A 21394-nucleotide genomic window follows, 5' to 3' on the forward strand; every position below is an offset into this window, starting at 1 on the left:
TTTATATACTCTACTTTGGGGGACTACCCATCCCATTAAGATTTCTAGGGATTAGAAAAGTAAAAATGTTGTAGGATGTATCCTTATTAATATCATTATGTACTTTCGTAGGATGAGAAGTATTGTTATGAGAACTGAACTATGAAGGAGGTTGATTTTAGTCCTCTATAATTAAGATTTAATCAGTGATCACTTTAGGTTTTAGATTTTCGTTGAATAAAGGAAGAAAAACCTCCATCACTTTTAGTATAGTAAGAAGATCACAAAGATATGTATCCTACTGTGGTGGTCCTTTTTTTTTTTTTTTTTTTTTTTTTTTTTTTTTTTTTTTTTTTTTTTTTTTTTTTTTGAGACTGTGTGTCTTCCCCAGGCTGGAGTGCAGTGGTGAGATCAGAGCTCACTGCAGCCCTGTCCTCCTGGGCTTGGGTCATCCTCCTACTTCAGCCTTCCTAGTAGCTGGGAATACAGGAGCGTGTGCCACCATGCCTAGCTAATTTTTTGTATTTTTTTTTTTGTAGAGATAGAGTTTCACCTTGTTGTCCAGGCTGGTCTCAAACTCTTGGACTCAAGTGAACTACCTGCCTTGGCCTCTTGAAGTGCTGGGATTACAGGCATGAGCCACCGTGCCCAGCCTATACTACTGCTTTAATATCTATAAATAAAAAGAACAATTTCAGATGTGTCTTGCCTTCCCACCTCTAGACTTTTTTCTAAATTCACTTTTAGATATTTGAATTTTTGAGTTTTAAAATAGTGGTTTCCCCTATAATTGTCTGCTGGATTCATACTTTTTTTTTTTTTTTACAAAAATGTGTAAATTAAATTCGGGTCAGCAAACTATGGGCCAAATAGCCCTGTTTCTGTAAATTGTTGGAACAAAACTTGCTTATTCATGTGTATATTGTCTATAGATGCGTTTGTGGTAAAATAGTAGAAAAATGTTCAGTCAAATGATCAATTCATAGGTAATGTGAATTCTCAGGTGTTCTTTACCTACGTAGTATGGAAACTTTTTGTCTCTTTCCCCTTTCCATTTTTCCTCTACAGAGGGAATTATGCTTTATTACGCTTGAAGTCAGAAAAGGAATGTGAAGCCCTTGGCCTTCAACTGTGGGTTACCACATAACTGTCACACTGTTTGTACTGCTTATGTAGCTCTCTCACAGTTTACCTTTTCTAATTGAAAAAGCTGATTGGGTCTTCCTTGTAACTCTCTGAGCAGGAAATGGATCATATTTTTATGCTGCCTATGTCTCATGTCATCTTTCCCTTCCCCTTTCCCTCCTCTCTTCTTACTCTCCTCATAAAACAATTCAAAACTGCATGCATGCTTACAGGCCTGTGAACAAATATTTTGGTATATTAACTCAGTGCACTTCTACTGAAGATGACTCCTTACATTATTTTGCTTCACAAAATATATGTGAAGAAATATATTTTGCACTGTGTTAAAGAGGAACATAGCTTCTTGATGAAAGGGGCTAGGGAAAGATTGATTTATATACTTTATTAATATAAATGAAGTAATATATGATTTATTACATTATAAAATGAGATTAGTAAAACAATATAAGAAAATTAACATGTAATAATGCGATCGTATAACATACAGCATGTATTCTATGTGTATACACATTATAAGCCTGTGAGATCATGTTTTTCTAGTCCCATGGACCTTTTTTAGAAAAACGTATCACCTGACTTCATAATTTTTTAATGTTTGGAATATACTGTTTTTAAGATTTTGGTTTTATGGTGTTTCAAGAATATAGAAGTTATGAAACAAAAGAGAAATAAGTAAATTGTATATTAAAACAAAAAAGATTTGGATTTTAAATTAGGATAGTCTAGTTTTTTTCTTTTTTTTTTTCCAACTTTTATTTTAGATTCAGAGGGTACATGTACAGGTTTGTTACCCGGGTATATTGTGAGCTGCTGAAGTTTGGGGCATGAATGATCCTGTCACCCAGGTACTGAGCATAGTGCCCAACAATTAGTTTTTCAGCCCTTTCCCTCCTCTTTCCATTCCGATTTTTCCTAATAAAGTGAATAATTGAATGTATATAACATCCTATGAAAGTAATACCATGTATATATAGAATTTATTTTTGAGCAACTAATCATGCCAGTTAAAAATTGAAAATCAGAAAGGTATGCTAAAGTTAAATCATTGAAATATATTTTTAAAAATGTTCTTTAAATTCACTGTAAATATAATTTCATGGAATATATAATTTCTAAAACAAATTCTTAAATCTTTTTCTATGAAGATTTTTGCCTAAACACAAGTACTTAAAGTTTTTTAGTTAACTGATATGTGTGTGAAAGTGTTGGATGTCAGTACAACTGACATTTTTGTTTTTCCTAAAAAAGAAATGGACGTTAGGGGTTTTAGTTCTTTAGGAGTTGTGTTATTTTTAATTATAGCTTTTCTTTTTTTCAAAAAAAGAAAATATACACTAAAATGTGGGGAGAAAAAACTTTTAAAATTTAGCAGCAATCATAGAAGAAATTGCAAAAACCTTAAGTTTCATTGCATGTACATGAAAACATCTATACATGAAAAGGAAAACATCATGATCAAAATAAAAAGGAACATGATAGAACTGAAGGGTTTTTGCAGAAAATGTGACTGAATCATGTTATGTAAAACTCATATATGTTGGAAAAAATATTGAGACATCAGGAATAGCTTTAAAAATATAAATTAAAAATAAAGTAAGACCTTTTATTTATTTAAAAATTTATAATAATGCGGATGAGAGTGCTATAATCATACTGCTGGTGGCAGTATAACCAAGCTTAATTTCTCTAGAAATCAATTTGGAAAGTAAGTATATGACAAAACCTGAAAAGTGTTAAAATTTTTATAGTTTTTCCCCATATCTTGGAATTCATTTGAAGCAAGTAATCAAAGATAATAGTACAAATAGGAATTAAAATGTTTGCATATTGTGTTTAAAACTGCAAACAGGCTGGGCACAGTGGCTCACACCTGTAATCCCAGCACTTTGGGAAGCTGGAGTGAGAGGATTACTTAAGGCCAAGAGTTCGAGACCATCCTGGGCAACATAGGGAAACTACCATCTCTACAAAAAATATTAGCCGGGTGTGAGGTCGGGCACGGTGGCTCACACCTATAATCCCAGCACTTTGGGAGGCTGAAGGGGGTGGATCACCTGAGGTCAGGAGTTTGAGACTAGCCTGGCCAACATGGCAAAACCCCATCTCTATTAAAAAATACAAAAAATTAGCTGGGTGTGGTAGCAGGTGCCTGTAATCCCAGCTGCTTGGGAGACAGGCAGAAGAATTGCTGGAACCTGGGAGATGGAGGTTGCAGCCAGCCAAGATCGCGCCATTGCACTCCAGCCTGGGCGACAGAGTGAGACTCAGTCAAAAAAATAAAATTAGCTGAGTGTGGTGGTGTGTGCCTATAGTTCCAGCTGTGTGGGAGGCTGAAGTGGGAGGATGGCTTCAGCCCAGGAATTTGAGACTTAGTATACTGAGCTATCATTGCACCGCTGCACTACAGCCTGGGCAACAAAGTGGAAACCTGCCTCAAAAAATAAATAAATATTTAAAAAGAAAAGCCCACAGACAAATGCTTGTGAAAATCTTAAAGCTAGAATTCATTTTCTTCCACATGTGACGTTATTTTATTGGTTTGTCAACTATAATTTGTAATTGCCAACCTTTAGATTTTTTTCAAAGTTATACATGAATATAGTTTAAAGAATCAAATAGTTGTGTGAAGTTTCTTGGGGGGGAAAATCAGTCCCTTGTCTGCTCCTTTCATGTTCTGCCTAGAGAGATAAGGAACACCTTAGTTCCTTTAGTTGATTATTTTGCTATTCATTACCATATCTCCAGATAACATGTTCATTACTTGTAGCTGATTTTCAGTTCTAACCATTATCTATTTAATGAAAAATGATTTTAGTGCTCTTTTCACTTCTCTGCATACCTTCCTATTCCCTGTACTCCAGTTTCTCAGTACAATTTTCATTGTAATTTTGGTTTAGAACAGTATTTGGTGTTACATTTTTATGCTATAAATGTTATTTTATACAATGTGCCATTGTAATAAACGACTACTTTCCTGCACAACTTTGTTTTTTCTGGCAATGATTAGCGTGATTTTTTTTGTCCTTTTATTTAATATACATGTATCAAAAGACCCCAACTCTGTGTTTCTGAATGTAGCTGTGTAAGAAGGGAGAATGTGGTCAAGACTCTATGTTCAATACTTTTATGTAGTTTAAAAAAATTGATTGGACAGAAAGCTCCCATGTTGGGGAATAAGTAGCTCTGTGTTGTCAGAAACATAAAAAATGTCAATGTTATAAAAAGATTGACTTGGAGATTCTCTGATTATTTTTTCCCCCTGACCTCATGGAAAAGAAGGATCATTTTAGCTGGCAGTTTTTACAATGGCAAGCTGGTATAAAATCAAGGATTTATCACAGTGACAAGACACTGAAAAAGGGAAGGGTGAGAATGCATGGAGTAATAAAGGTTTGAGAGTGCAGCAGTAGCTATTTTTAGAATAAAGACAACTGTCAGTGATGAGTGGAAAGAGAACAACAAGCTGTTGCCAGGCTGGAGTACTGTGGTATGATCCCAGCTCACTGCAGCTTTGACCTCCCAGGCTCAAGTAATCCTCCTACCTGAGCCTCCCAGGTAGCTGGGACTACAGGCATGGACTACCACACCTGGCTAATTTTTAAAACATTTTCTGTAGAGATGGGGTTTGGCCATGTTGCTCAGGCTGGTCTGAAATTCCTGGACTTAAGCCATATGCCTGCTTTGGTCTCCCGAAGTGCTGGAATTACAGGTGTGAGCCATTCACCTGGCTGGTTAGCACAGTAAGTCTGCTTCATAATGCATGTAACTAAAATCATAAACATTTTAGTAGCTTCAAAAGACATCCCAACGACTGCATTTACTAAAATTTACCATTTACAGAGGTAGCATTATTTACCATTTACAGAGATAGCAATATTACAGGTAGCTTTCTCCAATATGGTACCAGGTTCCCTGTAATGAAAGGTTGAAAAGCAGAAATGCAGGTAGTTGTTTTGACATTTGATGAGAAAATGTAGATTTGTACATGAATGTATAGAATACAGTAAACATAGATATGTGTTGTTGATTGATTTGATATCTTAAGGTATAAATGTTTATATTCTCTCTTAAGTTAGTGAAACAGGAGAACTGAGTTAATACCCAAGCTCAATTAGCATGCACTTAACTTTTTATATGAATGAATCTCAGTGGAAAGACTGGGTTGCCTGAATTGTGCTTTTATTTATTTATTGGAAGAGTTGCAGTGGCATTCCAAACTGTGAATATGATTTCCAGTAGATTAGATAGCAGGTGAAGTAGGGGAATGAAAAAGCAAACCATGAAGCTGTAAGAGGATTTTGTGGTCCCTGCTGAGAACTCATTACTACAATACTTTTTATCCCTTGAAGAATTTTCTAATGTCAGTGAAACTGGTAAGGTGTGGTGAGTCTTTCCAACTTCTGCTCAGATCCTAGTGAATTGGGTGCGTCCTGTAATCTAGAGCAGGTCTTGGATGTGCTAATGATGCATGTACTCTTATAATATTTTGTTAGCATTCTTTCAAGAGTCACAACAGAGAGAATCCTCCCCCACCACCATACTTTTTGTAATTTAAGTGAAAGATACATAATACTGCATCTAATAATGGTAATAGGTTAATATATTTAGTTGCTTTACAAAGCAGTTTCATATACGTTCATTTATTTGGTGGATAAGTGTAGGTATTATTTCCCCTGTTTTGCAGAGAGAAAACAGTGGCACGACTGGAATGAACTAGAGACAGGTTTCTGATTCCTGGTTCTGTACGGTATACAAAATACTACATTTAATGGATATATGAGAAGTAGGGACAGAACTCAATTTATATTATTATTAATAGCTTGCACTTAAATAACATTTAAATATTGCAAATAATGTAGGAAAATTAACAAATATTTTACTAAAAATATGTACATAATTTTATTCGGTTCTTATAGTTACTACAAAATAGAACAGAAATTAACAGTCCCACTTTATAAGTAGTAATAAGACTTAAAGTGGTTAAGGGACTTGCTCAAGGACTCATAGCTAATAGATGGCAGTCAGATCTCTAACATCTTTGACTTCTAGACTGATCTGTCTTCACTATGCACAGAGTCTCATTGCTTCTCTGTTACTCTGTGTGTGCCATTACTGAATCACAGAAGGAAACTAAATTGATACTTGACTACCTACATTGTGGTCAATATAAAGTTTGATAAAGCCCTTCAGTCATTTTATAAATATCAGCTGTGTTTATATGATTGAGGTTATAAGTAAAACTGATTTCAACCATTTAAAGTAGTCCTGTAATGAAACGTTTAAAAAATGAAGTCCTTTATGAAATTAGGAAACTGTATACATTTATTGAATAGATTTTCACATTAAATTTACTTAAAGCATGTTATATTATCCAGGATGAGGGTTTTAGTGATTAATCTTTTGGTTTCTACCTTATTTACCTTCAGGCTAGCAATCTGGAACACTGAAAAAGCTTGCTTTAAAACCTTGCTAAGCAACTTATAGTATCTTTTTCCTGTCATTATTAGCATATTGTGTGTGTTTGTGTGCATGTGCACATGTGTACACACACACGGATATGAAAGAAAGAATTGTGATACAGATATTAACTTCTCGTTCTTTCATTTGGTCTTCATTTTCCTTTAAAAAATACTCCCTAGAGTAAAAATACGTGGTTTTTTTTTTTTTTTGGTTGTTGTTTGTTTGTTTGTTTTCTGGTTGTTGGTTTTGGTTTTAGTGAAATTAATTAAGTAGATTACACACAGGTAATAAGTACTAAATTGATCAGGCTGGGTACTGTCCATCGCACCCAGCACTTCAGGTCACATCCAGCACTTTGGGAGGCTGAGGCAGGTGGATTACCTGAGGTCAGGAGTTCAGGTTGCCCTGTCTCTACTAAAAATACAAAAATTAGCCAGTCAGGCACCTGTAATCCCACTACTCAGGAGGCTGAGGCAGGATAATCGCCTGAACCCAGGAGGCAAAGGTTGCAGTGAGCGGAGATCATGCCACTGCACTCCAGCCTGAGCAACAGCGACTCTCTCTCAAAAACAAAAAAACAAACAAAAATTACTAAGTTGATTGGCCTCTCCAGCAGTTGGAACTAGGATTATTTTAGTATTTATCTGCTATTTTTCCTACTATGTCAGACAGTCATTTTGTTAAGTAATCTAAATTTATTCACAATGTTTTGTTTTTTTTCTGTTGAGTAAGTAGTATTAAGAGACAATTTCTTTTCCCTTAAAAAAAGTCTTTGTAGTGTATTTTAGATGAGTGACTTTAATAAAGATCTCAAAGTATTCTGGTTTTAAAATATACAAATATGCTCCTGTAGTAGACTAAAGAGCCCCTGTCTTTCAAGTCAGAGAAATGCCACAGACTTGAAATAACAGCTTAATCACGTTAGATACATTTTCTGGGTCTCAGGCTCCTTATACATAACATTGTTTAGCTAAATATACCTGAGGATTTTTAAAACCTCAAACATTCTACATTTTTATTATGTTTATCTGTATGAAATAAAAGACAGTCTAAGACAAAATATCTGTAGGAGGATTTGTAATGTTAGCCATTTGTATATATTCCTACTGAACTTGTTATTTAGGTGTTTAATTTTATTTAAAAATTTTAAATTTGTAGCTTGGCATTTTACACATTTCAAAACTACAGTGCAAAGCCTATAACTAAGGTTTTTGTAGGCTGGGCATGATGGCTTACACCTGTAATCTAACTAAGGTTTTTGTAGGCTGGGCATGATGGCTTACACCTGTAATCCCAGCAGTCTGGGAAGCTGAGGTGGGAGGATCCCTCGAGCCCAGGAGTTTGAGACCAGCATGGGCATCATAGTAAGATCTCATCTCTATATGAAAAATAAAAATATGGCCGGGTGCGGTGGCTCAAGCCTGTAATCCCAGCACTTTGGGAGGCTGAGACGGGCGGATCACGAGGTCAGGAGATCGAGACCATCCTGGCTAACACGGTGAAACGCCATCTCTACTAAAAAAATACAAAAAACTAGCTGGGCGAGGTGGCGGGCGCCTGTAGTCCCAGCTACTCTGGAGGCTGAGGCAGGAGAATGGCGTAAACCTGGGAGGCGGCGCTTGCAGCGAGCTGAGACTCTGGCCACTGCACTCGAGCCTGGGCGACAGAGCGAGACTCTGTCTCAAAAAAAAAAAACAAACAAACAAAAAACAAAAAGAAAGAAAAATAAATAAATGCCTTTAAAAGAGATTTTTGAGCTGGGCGCTGTGGCTCACACCTGTAATCCCAGCATTGTGGGAGACCGAGGTAAGTGGATAACAAGTTCAGTAGATCAAGACCATCCTGGCCAACATGGTGAAATCCCATCTCTACTAAAAATAAAAAATTAGCTGGGTGTGGTGGCATGTGCCCGTAGTCCCAACTACTCGAGAGACTGAGGCAGGAGAATCACTTGAACCCTGGAGGTGGAGGTTGCAGTGAGCGGAGATCGCGCCACTGCCCTCAAGCCTGGTGACAGAGCAAGATTATGTCTAAAATAAAGTGAAAAAGGTTTTTGTAAGCCTTTACAGGAGAAATTGCTATGGAGAATATCAACCCTAATTCCTTTTTTTTTTTTTTTTTGACAAAAATAGTATATATTATGTACAGCGTGTATTTTGAGATACGTATACATTGTGGAATGTCTAAATTGAGCTAACAAATGCATTATCTCACATACTTATCTTTTTTGTGTGTGTGGTGAGAACATTTAATCATATAGACCATTTCACAAATTTGCATGTTATCTTTGTGCAGGGCCTGTACTAATCTTCTCTGTATTGTTTCAATCTTGGTGTATGTGCTGCTGAAGCAAACACCCTAATTCCTTTCATTTAAGGATCTAGTTAACCTTTCTCTTAAGTATAACCATGTATTTTGTTAAGCAATATCTTTTTGTTAACAAAAATGCCATTTTTTTTCTGGTTAAAAAATTGATTTTCTATTACAATATTTTTTAAACTGCATGTAAAAAACTGGTGAAATTTGAATAAGGTTTGTAGTTAATAGTATTGATGTCAGTTTCTTAGTTTTGAACATGTACTAGTTATGTTAGATGTTATTGGGAAAAATTGGGGAAAGAGTACATGGAAACTCTGAACTACTTTTACAACTTCTTGTGAAAAAATTATTTCAAAATAAGTTGAAAAAGCACTTTTTCCTTTGAGTAGTATTAAGTATGGATGTGTTTCTAGAAATTACGTGTTACTGGTGTTACTGATTTTACTAATTGAAGGTTGGAATAAACTTCATGTGGGGAATAAAAATTAAGTTTTGGATGAAATATAACACAGCTACAGAAAATTACCCAAATGTTAAGTGTAAAATTCAAGTAGTTTTCATGAAGTGAAGCGCAACCATGTACCCAGCACTCAGGTAAGGAAATATGACATTAATAGGAACCCAGAATTCCTCGCATGATTCTGCCCAGTCACTCCCCACACTGAAGTATAGTCACTTCACTACATATTTAGTTCTGGCTTTAGTCTTAAATACAAGAGAATATTAGTGAACTTCATTTTTTCTTTGCATCCAAAGCAAAATATTTGCATTCAAAATAGTATAATAATTAGCACAATGATTAAGTTCCTAACTGTAAATTAGCCCCACTCTTAATGCAGAAATTATACAGTGATAGAATACTTACACTTTTAACTGTGGTTATGTATTGGAAATCAACAGCAAAAGATGAAAATGAATTTTTTGTGGCACGGCTAGTTAGTTACCGGAATCCCTTTTCCCATTTCTCGTCAGTAGGCTCATCCATTGATGTCTGCAACACCTAGTAGAACTCTTCAGTAGAGATAACTCAGCTGAACTGAAAAAATATTATCAATTATAAAACTAACATATTCTTAATGCATAAAACTTGGAGAACTCCAAAACACAAGAGACATAATAGAATATTTTGGCTTGGGCAAAGCTGCATCCTATAAATGTCAGTTTTTAGGATTGAGTGATATGTGGGCTTGTACCATTTCCCTCATTCCTGTCTCCACCTCAGAGATCCTCTTTATGCTGTCGATGGAAAAGATTGTTAACATCTACTGGAATGCTTGGGTAACGTAAGTTGATGAGACCCTGGCCTCCTAGCCGATTGAGATCATGTGACTAACCCCTTGCCAGTGGAATGTGATGAGAAGTGATGCCTGCAACTTCTACTTCCCTTGCTGCTGAAGAAGAAACTTCTGAACCTGGACTTCCATTCTTTATCTTTCCCCATTGGCTGGAATATCAACAGTGTAAGAATGTTATGTCTCTGAATGACTGGAGCAGAGCTGCACTCAGACCCGGAGTAGACCCGGAGTAGTCATCTTTTTTTTTTTTTTTTTTTTAAAGGTCCAGGTGATTTAATATGGAGTAGTCATCTTGAACTGTTTTTGAGAGAGACAAAAACTTGCCCATTTCTTAAACCACTACCTTTTGAGAGAGGTCTCTTTGGAATCAGTAGCTGCTTAGCCTGTAATAACAAAATGCATATTTCATCTAAATGATTTTTTTTTCTTTTGAGACAGGGTCTTGCTTTGTCACCCAGGCTAGAGGGCACAGCGCGGTCTTGGCTTACTATAGCCTGGCCCTCCTGAGTTCAATCAGTCCTCCCACCTTAGCCTCTTAAGTAGCTGGGAGTACAGGCATGCATCACCACACCCAGCTAATTTTTAATTTTTTTGTAGAGATAAGATCTCAGTGTGTTGCCTAGGCTGACCTCAAACTCCTGGGCTCCACAGTCCTCCTGCCTAGGCCTCCTAAAGTGCTGGGATTATAGGCATGATCCACCATGCCTGGGCTAAATGATTCTTAAGCATGCATCTGCTATAGTAGTTCTAAACTAAAGTTGCAAAGTTAGTGAATGATTTACTTTAATAATAAAAAAAAAGCAGAGGTTTAATATTACCTCATGATGTTGCTTGTATCATTGTATTCCTATAATATTCTCTTAAATGTAAGTGATTTGAGTACTCAAGATTCTTAAAATCTTTTCCATAATAGAGTATGATGTATTTAAAAAATAGAGACAAATGACGTTTTAAAGCTTGTATAAATCATCTACAGCTTTTGCGTTTCATGGAGTCATTCATTTGATGTTGTCTGATCAATATATATGAATGTCCTGTTTCCACCTCTGGTACCTATTCATTTGACAGTGAGATAACATGCATTAAAGAAATCTCATGGTATTTGCATATCAGCCGAATGAAGTAACACTCACACCTTTAATTAGCATCTTCTAGTGGAAAATCAAAGTAACTGCAGGGAGTGTAACAGGAGCTAAAGGAATATGTATCCTCCTTTGCTTAACAGTGATTGGTCTTAATCACCCATGCCTTTTCATCTTCATTAGTATACAAGTAAAATTGATACACAGTTTAAATGGTGACTTTATCCATGAGACTGTAAGATTAAAAAACATCTCAAACTTAATGCTGCTTTGGAATTGTTTTATAGACTATTTTAAAAAATGCTTAACCTATATATGCCATATATGATAATTCAACTTAATTTGTTCAGATAGATCATAACATTAGGTCGACTAAAGTATTATTTTATTTATTTATTTATTTTGAGACAGCGTCTCTATTGCCCAGGTTAGAGTGCAGTGGCAAGATCAGGGCTCACTGCAGCCTTGACTGCCCAAGCTCAGATGATCCTCCCACCTTGACTTCTCAAATAGCTGAGACTACAGGCACACACCACCATGCCCAACTAATTTTTTCGTATTTTTTTTGTAAAGAGTGGTTCTGCCATGTTGCTCAGGCTGGTCTTGAACTCTTGGGCTCAAGATCCGCCAATCTGTGCCTCCCAAAGTGATGGAATTGCAGGCGTGAGCTACAGTGCCCAGCCCAAAGTATCATTTTAGAGAAATGGAAGTGTTTGGTAATTTATTTGCATAAATAGGCACTCTCAAATTTTGTCTGTCTTGCATCAAACTCACTAGAAAGGCTGGATAAGTCATTGCTAATTTATTTGTGTAAATAGGCACTCTCAAATTTTGTCTGGCTTGCATCAGACTTACTAGAAAGGCTGGATAAGTCATTGCTAATTTATTTGTGTAAATAGGCACTCTCAAATTTTGTCTAGTTTGCATCAGACTCACTAGAAAGGCTGGATAAGTCATTGCTAATTTATTTGTGTAAATAGGCACTCTTAAATTTTGTCTAGTTTGCATCAGACTCACTAGAAAGGCTGGATACGTCATTGCTGGGTCCTATCCCTAATGTTTCTGTTACAGTAGGTCTGGGTGGGATGCAGGAATTTGCCTTTCAGATTTCTAGCAAGCTTATGCTGCTCTCACAACGACAGTTTGATTAACCACTGATACAAGTTATGTAGTATCTTCAGATTTACAGAAAAGTACATAGAAGAATAATCAAGAACCCGAATCCTATTATCTTGCTTTAACAAATATTAAATGTTTTATCATATTGCTTTAGATTCCTTTCCTGTTTTTAAAGAAATAGCACACTGCAAACGCAGTTAAATCTGTGTACTTCCTTCCTCTGTCAGCTGATTTCCCTCCTTCCCTTTCTGAAAAGATAATGACTCTCCAGAATGCAGTCATCCCATGTTCTCTTGCTACATGAATATATGCCCCCAAATAAGCAATTCTGCATGTTTTAAAATTGTCTGTAAATTATACAGCATGTATCTTTTTGCAATTTTAAAAATTATATTTCTGAGATTTTTACATGTTAATACACAGTCTTCATAGTCACATTTGTGACTGCAGTGTAATCTTTAATTACATAAATATACCATATTTATTTATTCTAATGAGCATTTAGGTTGTAGCAGGCAAAGTAGTGGTTACACAGTTGACCACTTTTCCTTATTTTATTTTATTTTTGAGACAGAGTTTTGTTCTTGTTGCCCAGGCTGGAGTGCAATGGCATGATCTCGGCTCACTACAACCTCTGCCTCCTGAGTTCAAGCGATTCTCCTGCCTCACCCTCCTGAGTAGCAGAGATTACAGGCACCCGCCACCACGCCTGGCTAATTTTTGTGTTTTAGTAGAGATGGGGTTTCACCATGTTGGTCAGGCTGGTCTTGAACTCCTGACCTCAGGTGATCCACCTGCCTCAGCCTGCCAAAGTACTGGGATTACAGGTGTGAACCACTGCACCTGGCCTGCTTTTCTTTATTTACCTCCTTTTTTCTTGAGGCCTCTTATTGCCACATGTTCTGTGAGTATTGCCTCTCCCACATACAGTCATATGCATTGCTTAATGCTGGGTATGTTCTGAGATGCAACCTTAGGTGATTTTGTCGTTGTGTGAACATCATAGAGTATACTTAGACAAACCTAGATGGTGTAGCCTCCTTTACACCAACCTATAGAGTATAGCCTGTTGCTTCTAGGCTACAAACCTGTTGATATACTGAATACTGGAGGCAGTTGTGATACAATAGTAAGTATTTGTATGTTTAAACAGAGAAAAGGTAGAGTCAAAATTCAGTATAAAAGATTTTAAAAATGGTACACCAGTGTTGGGCACTAATATGAATGGAGCTTGCAGGACTGGAAGCAACTGTGAGTGAGTCAGTGAGTGGGCAGTGAGTGAATGTGAAGGCCTGGGACATTACTGTACACTACTGTAAACCAATGATTGGCTTTGGCATGGGCATGTGGTAGAGACCTGAGAGATCAAAGATAGGTAAAGAGAAATCTGAGAGGCTTGAGGGAAATATTTTTCTCCTTGGATAAAAAGAGACGTGAAGTTAAACCTTCCATCCAAACAGGATTTCTGTGGGAAAAAATAAAAAAGAAAAAAATTATGTTTTAAAAAAGATAAATCTTCCAGTTTTGAATATGATTACGCAGGGTTATCTTGAGACTCTGAGAAGGCAAATTTGAGATTGCTTGGATTTTTGGTATTGTCCTAGAATCACCCATTTCTTTTGATTTCTTTTTATGTGAAAGTTTTCCTCTGTTTTAATCATTTGGTTGAGTATTCTGTCATTGCAATAGTTCACATTAGAAAAACATTTACAATCTTGTAATAAGGATTTTTTTTTTTTTTGAGATGGAGTCTCGCTCTGTCACCCAGTCTGGAGTGCAGTGGTGCCATCTCAGCTCACTGCAACCTCTGCCTCCCAGGTTCATGCCATTCTCTTGCCTCAGCCTCCTGAGTAACTTGTACTACAGGTGCCCGCCACCACGCCCGGCTAATTTTTTTTGTATCTTTAGTAGAGATGGGGTTTCACCGTGTTAGCCAGGATGGACTCGATCTCCTGACCTCATGATCCGCCTGCCTCGGCCTCCCAAAGTGCTGGGATTACAGGCGTGAGCCACCGCGCCTGGCCCCAATAAGGATTCTTGAATGTGTCTTTGCATGCCTAAGCGCAAGGGTAATTAAAAGTGGAACTTGGGAGCTGTAGAGTGTGTTCATAGTTGGCTGTAGTAAATGTCAAGTAGCTTTCCAAAATGGCTGTACCAATATATACTTTCACCAGAGGTAAGGTAGTTTGTTTCTTTGTATTAGACCTTTACTTAACTTCTAGTATTGTGAGACACTAATTTTTGCCTGTTACCGTCTTAGAGCCTTATCTAGATTTGAATTGCCTAGATTATTAGTCATCATGTTGCTGTTTTACCAACCTGTTTTATGTTCTTTTCATAGTTGTCTATGCAGTAGTGGAGTTTTTTTATTACTATATGGGCTTTATATACTCTGGATACTGATGTTTTATATACATTGTTTATATATACGCATTGCAAATATCTCCTAGTATATGGCTTGCTATAAGCTTTTTTGTTTTTTGTTTTTTCCTCCCCCGAGACGAAGTCTTGCTGTGTCACCCAGTCTGGCAGGCCAGAGTGCAGTGGCACAATCTCGGCTCACTACAACCTCCACCTCCCGGGTTCAAGTAATTCTCCTGCCTCAAGCTTTTTTTGGTAGTGTCCTTTATTATAGAGTAATTTTAAAATAATTTAATCAGAAATTTTCATCATGATATGTGCTTTGTGTCTTGCCTAAAAAAATCTTTCCTTATCCCAAAACCATAAAGACATTCTCTTACATTTTCTTCTAGAACTTGTTGATAATTTTGCTTTTCACATATAGGTTTTTAATGTTCTTGGAATTGACTTGTGTGTGTAGTGTGAGGAAGAAACATTTTCACAATCAATATTATTGATTCTCTTTGAGAACTCTGTTCCACTCCACTGGCCTATCTACCCCCTGTGCTAGTTCTGGTTTTTTCATTAGTATAATTTTATAAAAAGATGTCTTTAATACCTTGCTAATCTTCTGAATTGTTTTGATTATCCTTGGGTTTTTGCTTTTATGAGTTTTTGGATGTGCTTTTGAAGTCTCACCAAAACCAAACAGCTATGAGGATTTTAATTGGCATTGAATTAAATTTGTATGTACACTTGGGAAGATTTTATATACCTTATGCAATGTATCCCACCTATCATATAGATGATGTCTCTCTCCAGGTTTTGCAGTTCTTTACTGTCCTTCAGTAACATCTTAATAGATTTTTCCTTTTGATAGTTTTAGGTCTTGTTCTACTTAATTCTAGAAACCATACAATTTTGTTTATAATTACATTTTTTGATTGGTTTTCAGTGAAGAAAATTTGATTTTTATAAAACTTTGTATTGAAATAGAATGTGTTCAGAAAGTACACAGAGCATAAGTGCCATGAGCTGTGACAAAGTAAACATATTTACATAACTACCACTGATGTCAGGAAAGAGCATTACACTTTGCAATCCCCTCCACTCTGGTTTTCTCCCAATTATTACCCCTATCTTTCTTTCAAAAAGTAATCATGGCCAGGTGCGGTAGCTCACACCTCAATCTTAGGATTTTGGGAATTTGAGTTGGGAGGAGTGCTTGAGGCTAGGAGTTTGAGATCAGCCTGGACAACAGAGCAAGATCCCTGAAAGAAGAAAATTAAAACCGAGCGTGGTGGTACACACAGCTACTTGGAAGGCTAAGGTGGGAAGATCGCTTGTGCCTGGGAGTTTAAGGCTCCAGTGAGCTTTGATTGCGCCACTGCACTCCAGCCACGGTGTCAGAGTGACATCCTGTCTCAAAAAAAAAAGAAAAAAAACCCCACATAGTTTAGTTCTATTCCTTTTTACCTTTATATAAGAATTATACTGCTTTCTTTGTTGTATGTCACTTTTTTTCCCAATATTTGTGAAATTCATCTATGCATGAAGTTGTAATTTCATTTTTATTCCTATGTGATAGATTTTTCTGTTTCATTTATCAATTTATTGTTGATGAACATTTAGGCTTTTATCAGGTGTTTTTTGTTGTTGTTGTTGTTTGTTTTTTCTTTGTTTTTTTTGACCAGAGTCTGTCTGTGTTGCCCATGCTGGAGTGCAGTGGCATGATCACGGCTCACTGCAACCTCCGCCTCCTGGGTTCAGCGATTTTCCTGTGTCAGCCTCCTGTGTAGCTGGGCTTACAGGCACGTGCCACCATGCCTGGCTAATTTTTATGCTTTTAGTAAAAATAGGGTTTTACCATGTTTGCTAGGCATGTCTTAAAGTCCTGACCTCAAGTGATCCGCCTGCCTTGGCCTCCCAGTGTGCTGGGATTACAGGTGTGAGCCACCATGCCCAGCGTTTTTTAAGTTTTGACTGTGGTAAATAATGATTATGTGAATATTCATGATGGTATTCATGTACATGGATTTCTGTTGGGCATATACCCCAGACTGAAATTGCTGTGCAAGTGCATAGGCTTATTTTCAGCTTCTGGCAGATCTTGCCAAACAGTTTTTCAGAAGATACAATCTATAATCTTACTGTCATTGTACACAAGTTCCGTTTAACTCTATATACTCTTGCCTACTTTTGATATTGGCAGTATTTTATATTTTAGTTCTTTTTATGGAGTATATAGTGGTGTCTAATTGTGATTTTAATTTGGTTTTCTGAAGACTTCTGAGCTGAACATCTTTTCATTTGGTTCTTAGCAGTTTGGCTGTTGTTATGAAGTGCTTGTTCAAGTTACCTACTCATTTTTTCATTGGGTCATCTTATTGTAATTTTCATTTGATGTGTAGAAGTTCCTTATATATTTTTTAATGTACATTGTGGTAGTCTTCTCCCAGTCTGCAGCCTGCCTTTTTAGTTAGATTTTTTTTTTTTTTGGATGTCTCTTGATGAAACATAAATTCTTAATTTCAGTGTAATATATTATCAATTTTGTGTTCTGTCTCGAAGGTCTTAAAATTAGTCTTCCAAATCTTCAAGATCTGCACTTTCCAGTACAGTAGCCAGTAGCCACATGTGTCTGTTGAGCACTTGAAATACAAATAGACTGAATTAGGATGTGCTGTAAGTGTAAAATACATGACAGATTTCAAAGACATAGTATTAAAAAGAATGTAAAATATTTTAATGATTTTTATATTGATTAGATGTTGAAATTATAATATTTTGGATATAATGGGTTAAATAGAATAGTATGAAATTAGTTTCATCTATTCTGGAAAACTTCAAAACTACATAATTGGCTCTTATATTTCTAGATTCTTGAAGTATGCTTGTCCAATAGAACTATCTATAATGATGGACATGTTCTGTGTCTACATAGTAGACATTAGCTACATGTGGCTATTGACCAATTAAAATGTGGCCAGGGTGACCGAGAAGCTGCATTTTAAATTTAATTTTTGTTAATTTAAGTACCCATATGTGACTAGTGGTTACCATTGAACTGGACAGTTCTGGACACTATCATTTTAGCATTTCTTGTTTCAGATTTATGTTCACGAGCTATTAGCAATTGATTTTTGTAATAGTGTGAGGTAAGGGTCAGATTTTATTTATTATTTCCTTTTGTGTGGAAACCTAATTGACCAAGCACCAAGGAAAAGACCATCCTTTCTGGTTTTTAGCTTTTGTCTTCTGTTCCTTTAGTCTATTTGTTAGTTACTGCACCAAATACCACAGCGTCTTTAATAATTCACAGAGTGAATGCTTCAATTTTGTTCCTCAAGGAACACATCTTAGCCATTCTTGGCCTTTCTGTTTTCACATAAATATTAAAAACAGTTAATCAGTTTTCACAAAATAATTTCTGAGATTTTGGGATTGTATTGGATACATAGCTTATCCAATCATAACATGAAATAGCCATCCATTTATTTAGGTCTTTTATTTCTCCTAATAATTTTCTCTCAATAATATTTCTCTCAATAATTTCTCTCTTTTGTATGTAAAGTTCTTGTATGTCTTTGGTTAGATACATTCCTAGCTATTTGCTACTGTAAATGTTAACTATTTTTGAGTTTTGTTTTCTAATTATTGCTGGTATATAGGAATATAATTTATTACTGCCCTTATATGCAGTAACTGTACTAAACTTATTAATTCTTGAAGATTCTTTAAGGCATGCTGCATAATTAATTCTACCATTTGTGAATAATGACAGTTTCACTTTTCTCTGATTCTTAACATATTTTATCATGAAGGAAATGGAGTAAAACTTTTTTTTAGTGGATTGGCAACTTCTAGAGAATTTGTGATTGATTTGAATGTGTCTAGGTAGAAACTAATACTTGTCTGTCTCTTTAAATCTCTTTAGGAAAAATAGAAATGAAGGTACATATGCACACAAAATTTTGCCTCATTTGTTTGCTGACATTTATTTTTCATCATTGCAACCATTGCCATGAAGAACATGACCATGGCCCTGAGGCGCTTCACAGACAGCATCGTGGAATGACAGAATTGGAGCCAAGCAAATTTTCAAAGCAAGCTGCTGAAAATGAAAAAAAATACTATATTGAAAAACTTTTTGAGCGTTATGGTGAAAATGGAAGATTATCCTTTTTTGGTTTGGAGAAACTTTTAACAAACTTGGGCCTTGGAGAGAGAAAAGTAGTTGAGATTAATCATGAGGATCTTGGCCACGATCATGTTTCTCACTTAGATATTTTGGCAGTTCAAGAGGGAAAGCATTTTCACTCACATAACCACCAGCATTCCCATAATCATTTAAATTCAGAAAATCAAACTGTGACCAGTGTATCAACAAAAAGAAACCATAAATGTGATCCAGAGAAAGAGACAATTGAAGTGTCTGTAAAATCTGATGATAAACATATGCATGACCATAATCACCGCCTACGTCATCACCATCGTTTGCATCATCATCTTGATCATAACAATACTCACCATTTTCATAACGATTCCATTACTCCCAGTGAGCGTGGGGAGCCTAGCAATGAACCTTCAACAGAGACCAATAAAACCCAGGAACAATCTGATGTTAAACTACCAAAAGGAAAGAGGAAGAAAAAAGGGAGGAAAAGTAATGAAAATTCTGAGGTTATTACACCAGGTTTTCCCCCTAACCATGATCAGGGTGAACAGTATGAGCATAATCGGGTCCACAAACCTGATCGTGTACATAACCCAGGTCATTCTCATGTACATCTTCCAGAACGTAATGGTCATGATCCTGGTCATGGACACCAAGATCTTGATCCTGATAATGAAGGTGAACTTCGACATACTAGAAAGAGAGAAGCACCACATGTTAAAAATAATGCAATAATTTCTTTGAGAAAAGATCTTAATGAAGATGACCATCATCATGAAGTAAGTATAAAAAGATGTCTGATAGCTGCTTCATAATTCTCAGATAATTGTGGTGCATTTTAAAAACAGGATAAATAACAGTGGAGTATTAATCATATTTAAATGTATTTCCATATCTTTACCTATGAAACACCAGGTAATGTTCATGAACAGAATACATTAAGGAATTAAAATCAGTATAAAGATTTTTAAGCGGCTGGGTGCGGTGGCTCACACCTGTAATCCCAGCACTTTGGGAGGCTGAGGTGGGTGGATCACGAGGTCGGGAGATTGAGACCATCTTGGCTAACACGGTGAAACCCCGTCTCTACTAAAAATACAAAAAATTAGCAGGGCATGGTGGCGGGCGCCTGTAATCTCAACTACTCGGGAGGCTGAGGGGGAGAATCACTTGAACCGGGGAGGTGGAGGTTGCAGTGAGCCGAGATCATGCCACTGCACTTCAGCCTGGGTGACAGAGTGAGTCTCCATCTCAAAAAAAGAAAAAAAAAAAGATTTTTAAAATCTGAATTTCACTTGTATTTGTTTGTTTCTTATATTCTCAAATTTGGTTTCCTCAAATTTAAATGTATTTTTAAGAAATTTTTTTTATAGTACGTATCTGAAGACTAAGCATTTTAATGTTGTTAGAAAATGTATTCCTTATGAATTGACTCTCCAAGCTAGTCTCTTACTGTTATTATTGTTAGCCACGTTCTAGGTATTTGAAAATTAAATTTTTAAAATTGTTGTTCAGTTTGTCCTCTTGGGAAGTAACTAGAACAGTTTCCAGTTCATAAGTTGTTAATTTATTGAATTAACTATTGAGTGTTTCCAAGTCATTGATGTAGCTCCAAAGTCAGGTATTTTGCACATATGGTTAGCTTGTTTTCTCTGTGTCACTTTATGGTAAGGCCTACTTACTCATGATAATTGTTTTTTTCTCAGGCCTTTCACAGACTTAGGATGAATATAAAAAGGTATAATAATAAGAAACTAATAGTAATGGGATGTCCTGTTTTCCTTTAAAATTTTCATACTCTTGGGTACTTACACATTTGGTTGGCTCCTTGATTTTCTTTTTAACTGTTCACCTTAAGCACATTCATTTTAGTTTCATTAAAGGGATGTTGATTCCTTGTTTATTCTATTTTTAGCATTCTTACTAAGTTTAGAAAAATTTGTTAAATTTGTTGTTCATATGTATAGAAAGTAGCACCATCAACTGTGGAAAATGACCACATCCTTTTCTGTCACTATCATTGACATATGTTTTATGTCTAGGTAAATATCTTTGTGTTTCTTCCGTAGAGAAATCATCAGCTATTTGGTTTTCAGCAGTTATAAACACTGATTTAAAAAATAACATATATCAAGATCTTAGTATGGTTTTGAAGTATGCATTCATTTTATTATTATTTTCAAAAATTTATTCTTTGTAGAGATGGAGTCTCACTATATTGCCCAGACTGGTCTCAAACTCCTGACCTCAAGCAGTTCTCCAGCCTTAAATTTCCAAAGTGCTGGGATTACAGTGCATTAATTATTTTGACTTAGGATAATTATTATGACTTAAGATAATATCCTAGAATATTTTGTTGATAATTACTCGATCTTATTGTTCATTTCTTCTTTGTATCACATCCATGAGGTTTGCATCATTAGACTTGTTAATGGCATTCTGATAGGTCTGATGCATACTGGGAATCTCATGATTCT

At 36.0% G+C, this 21394-nt stretch overlaps 1 protein-coding gene and 1 non-coding gene across 10 annotated transcripts in view; one reads left to right on the forward strand and one right to left on the reverse strand.

Annotated features, from left to right (window-relative positions):
- Positions 1 to 21394, forward strand: part of SLC39A10 (solute carrier family 39 member 10) — a 164468-nt gene that overhangs the window by 87736 nt on the left and 55338 nt on the right. For 8 of the 9 annotated variants that reach the window (XM_073019885.1, XM_073019887.1, XM_007965712.3 and 5 more), the window contains one exon: positions 18678 to 19696. In XM_073019885.1, the coding sequence (XP_072875986.1) occupies positions 18689 to 19696 (1008 nt within the window). In that variant the 5' untranslated portion in view covers positions 18678 to 18688. Of the gene's footprint in view, positions 1 to 9072; positions 10365 to 18677; positions 19697 to 21394 lie in introns of those variants that run through there. The other variant, XM_073019886.1, reaches the window with a different exon arrangement.
- On the reverse strand, positions 8836 to 8942 carry LOC119625422 (U6 spliceosomal RNA). Its single transcript, XR_005241627.1, has one exon. It is a non-coding gene; the product is annotated as a U6 spliceosomal RNA (small nuclear RNA).

The sequence above is a fragment of the Chlorocebus sabaeus genome, chromosome 10, assembly GCF_047675955.1.
Source record: "Chlorocebus sabaeus isolate Y175 chromosome 10, mChlSab1.0.hap1, whole genome shotgun sequence".
NCBI lineage: Eukaryota > Metazoa > Chordata > Mammalia > Primates > Cercopithecidae > Chlorocebus > Chlorocebus sabaeus.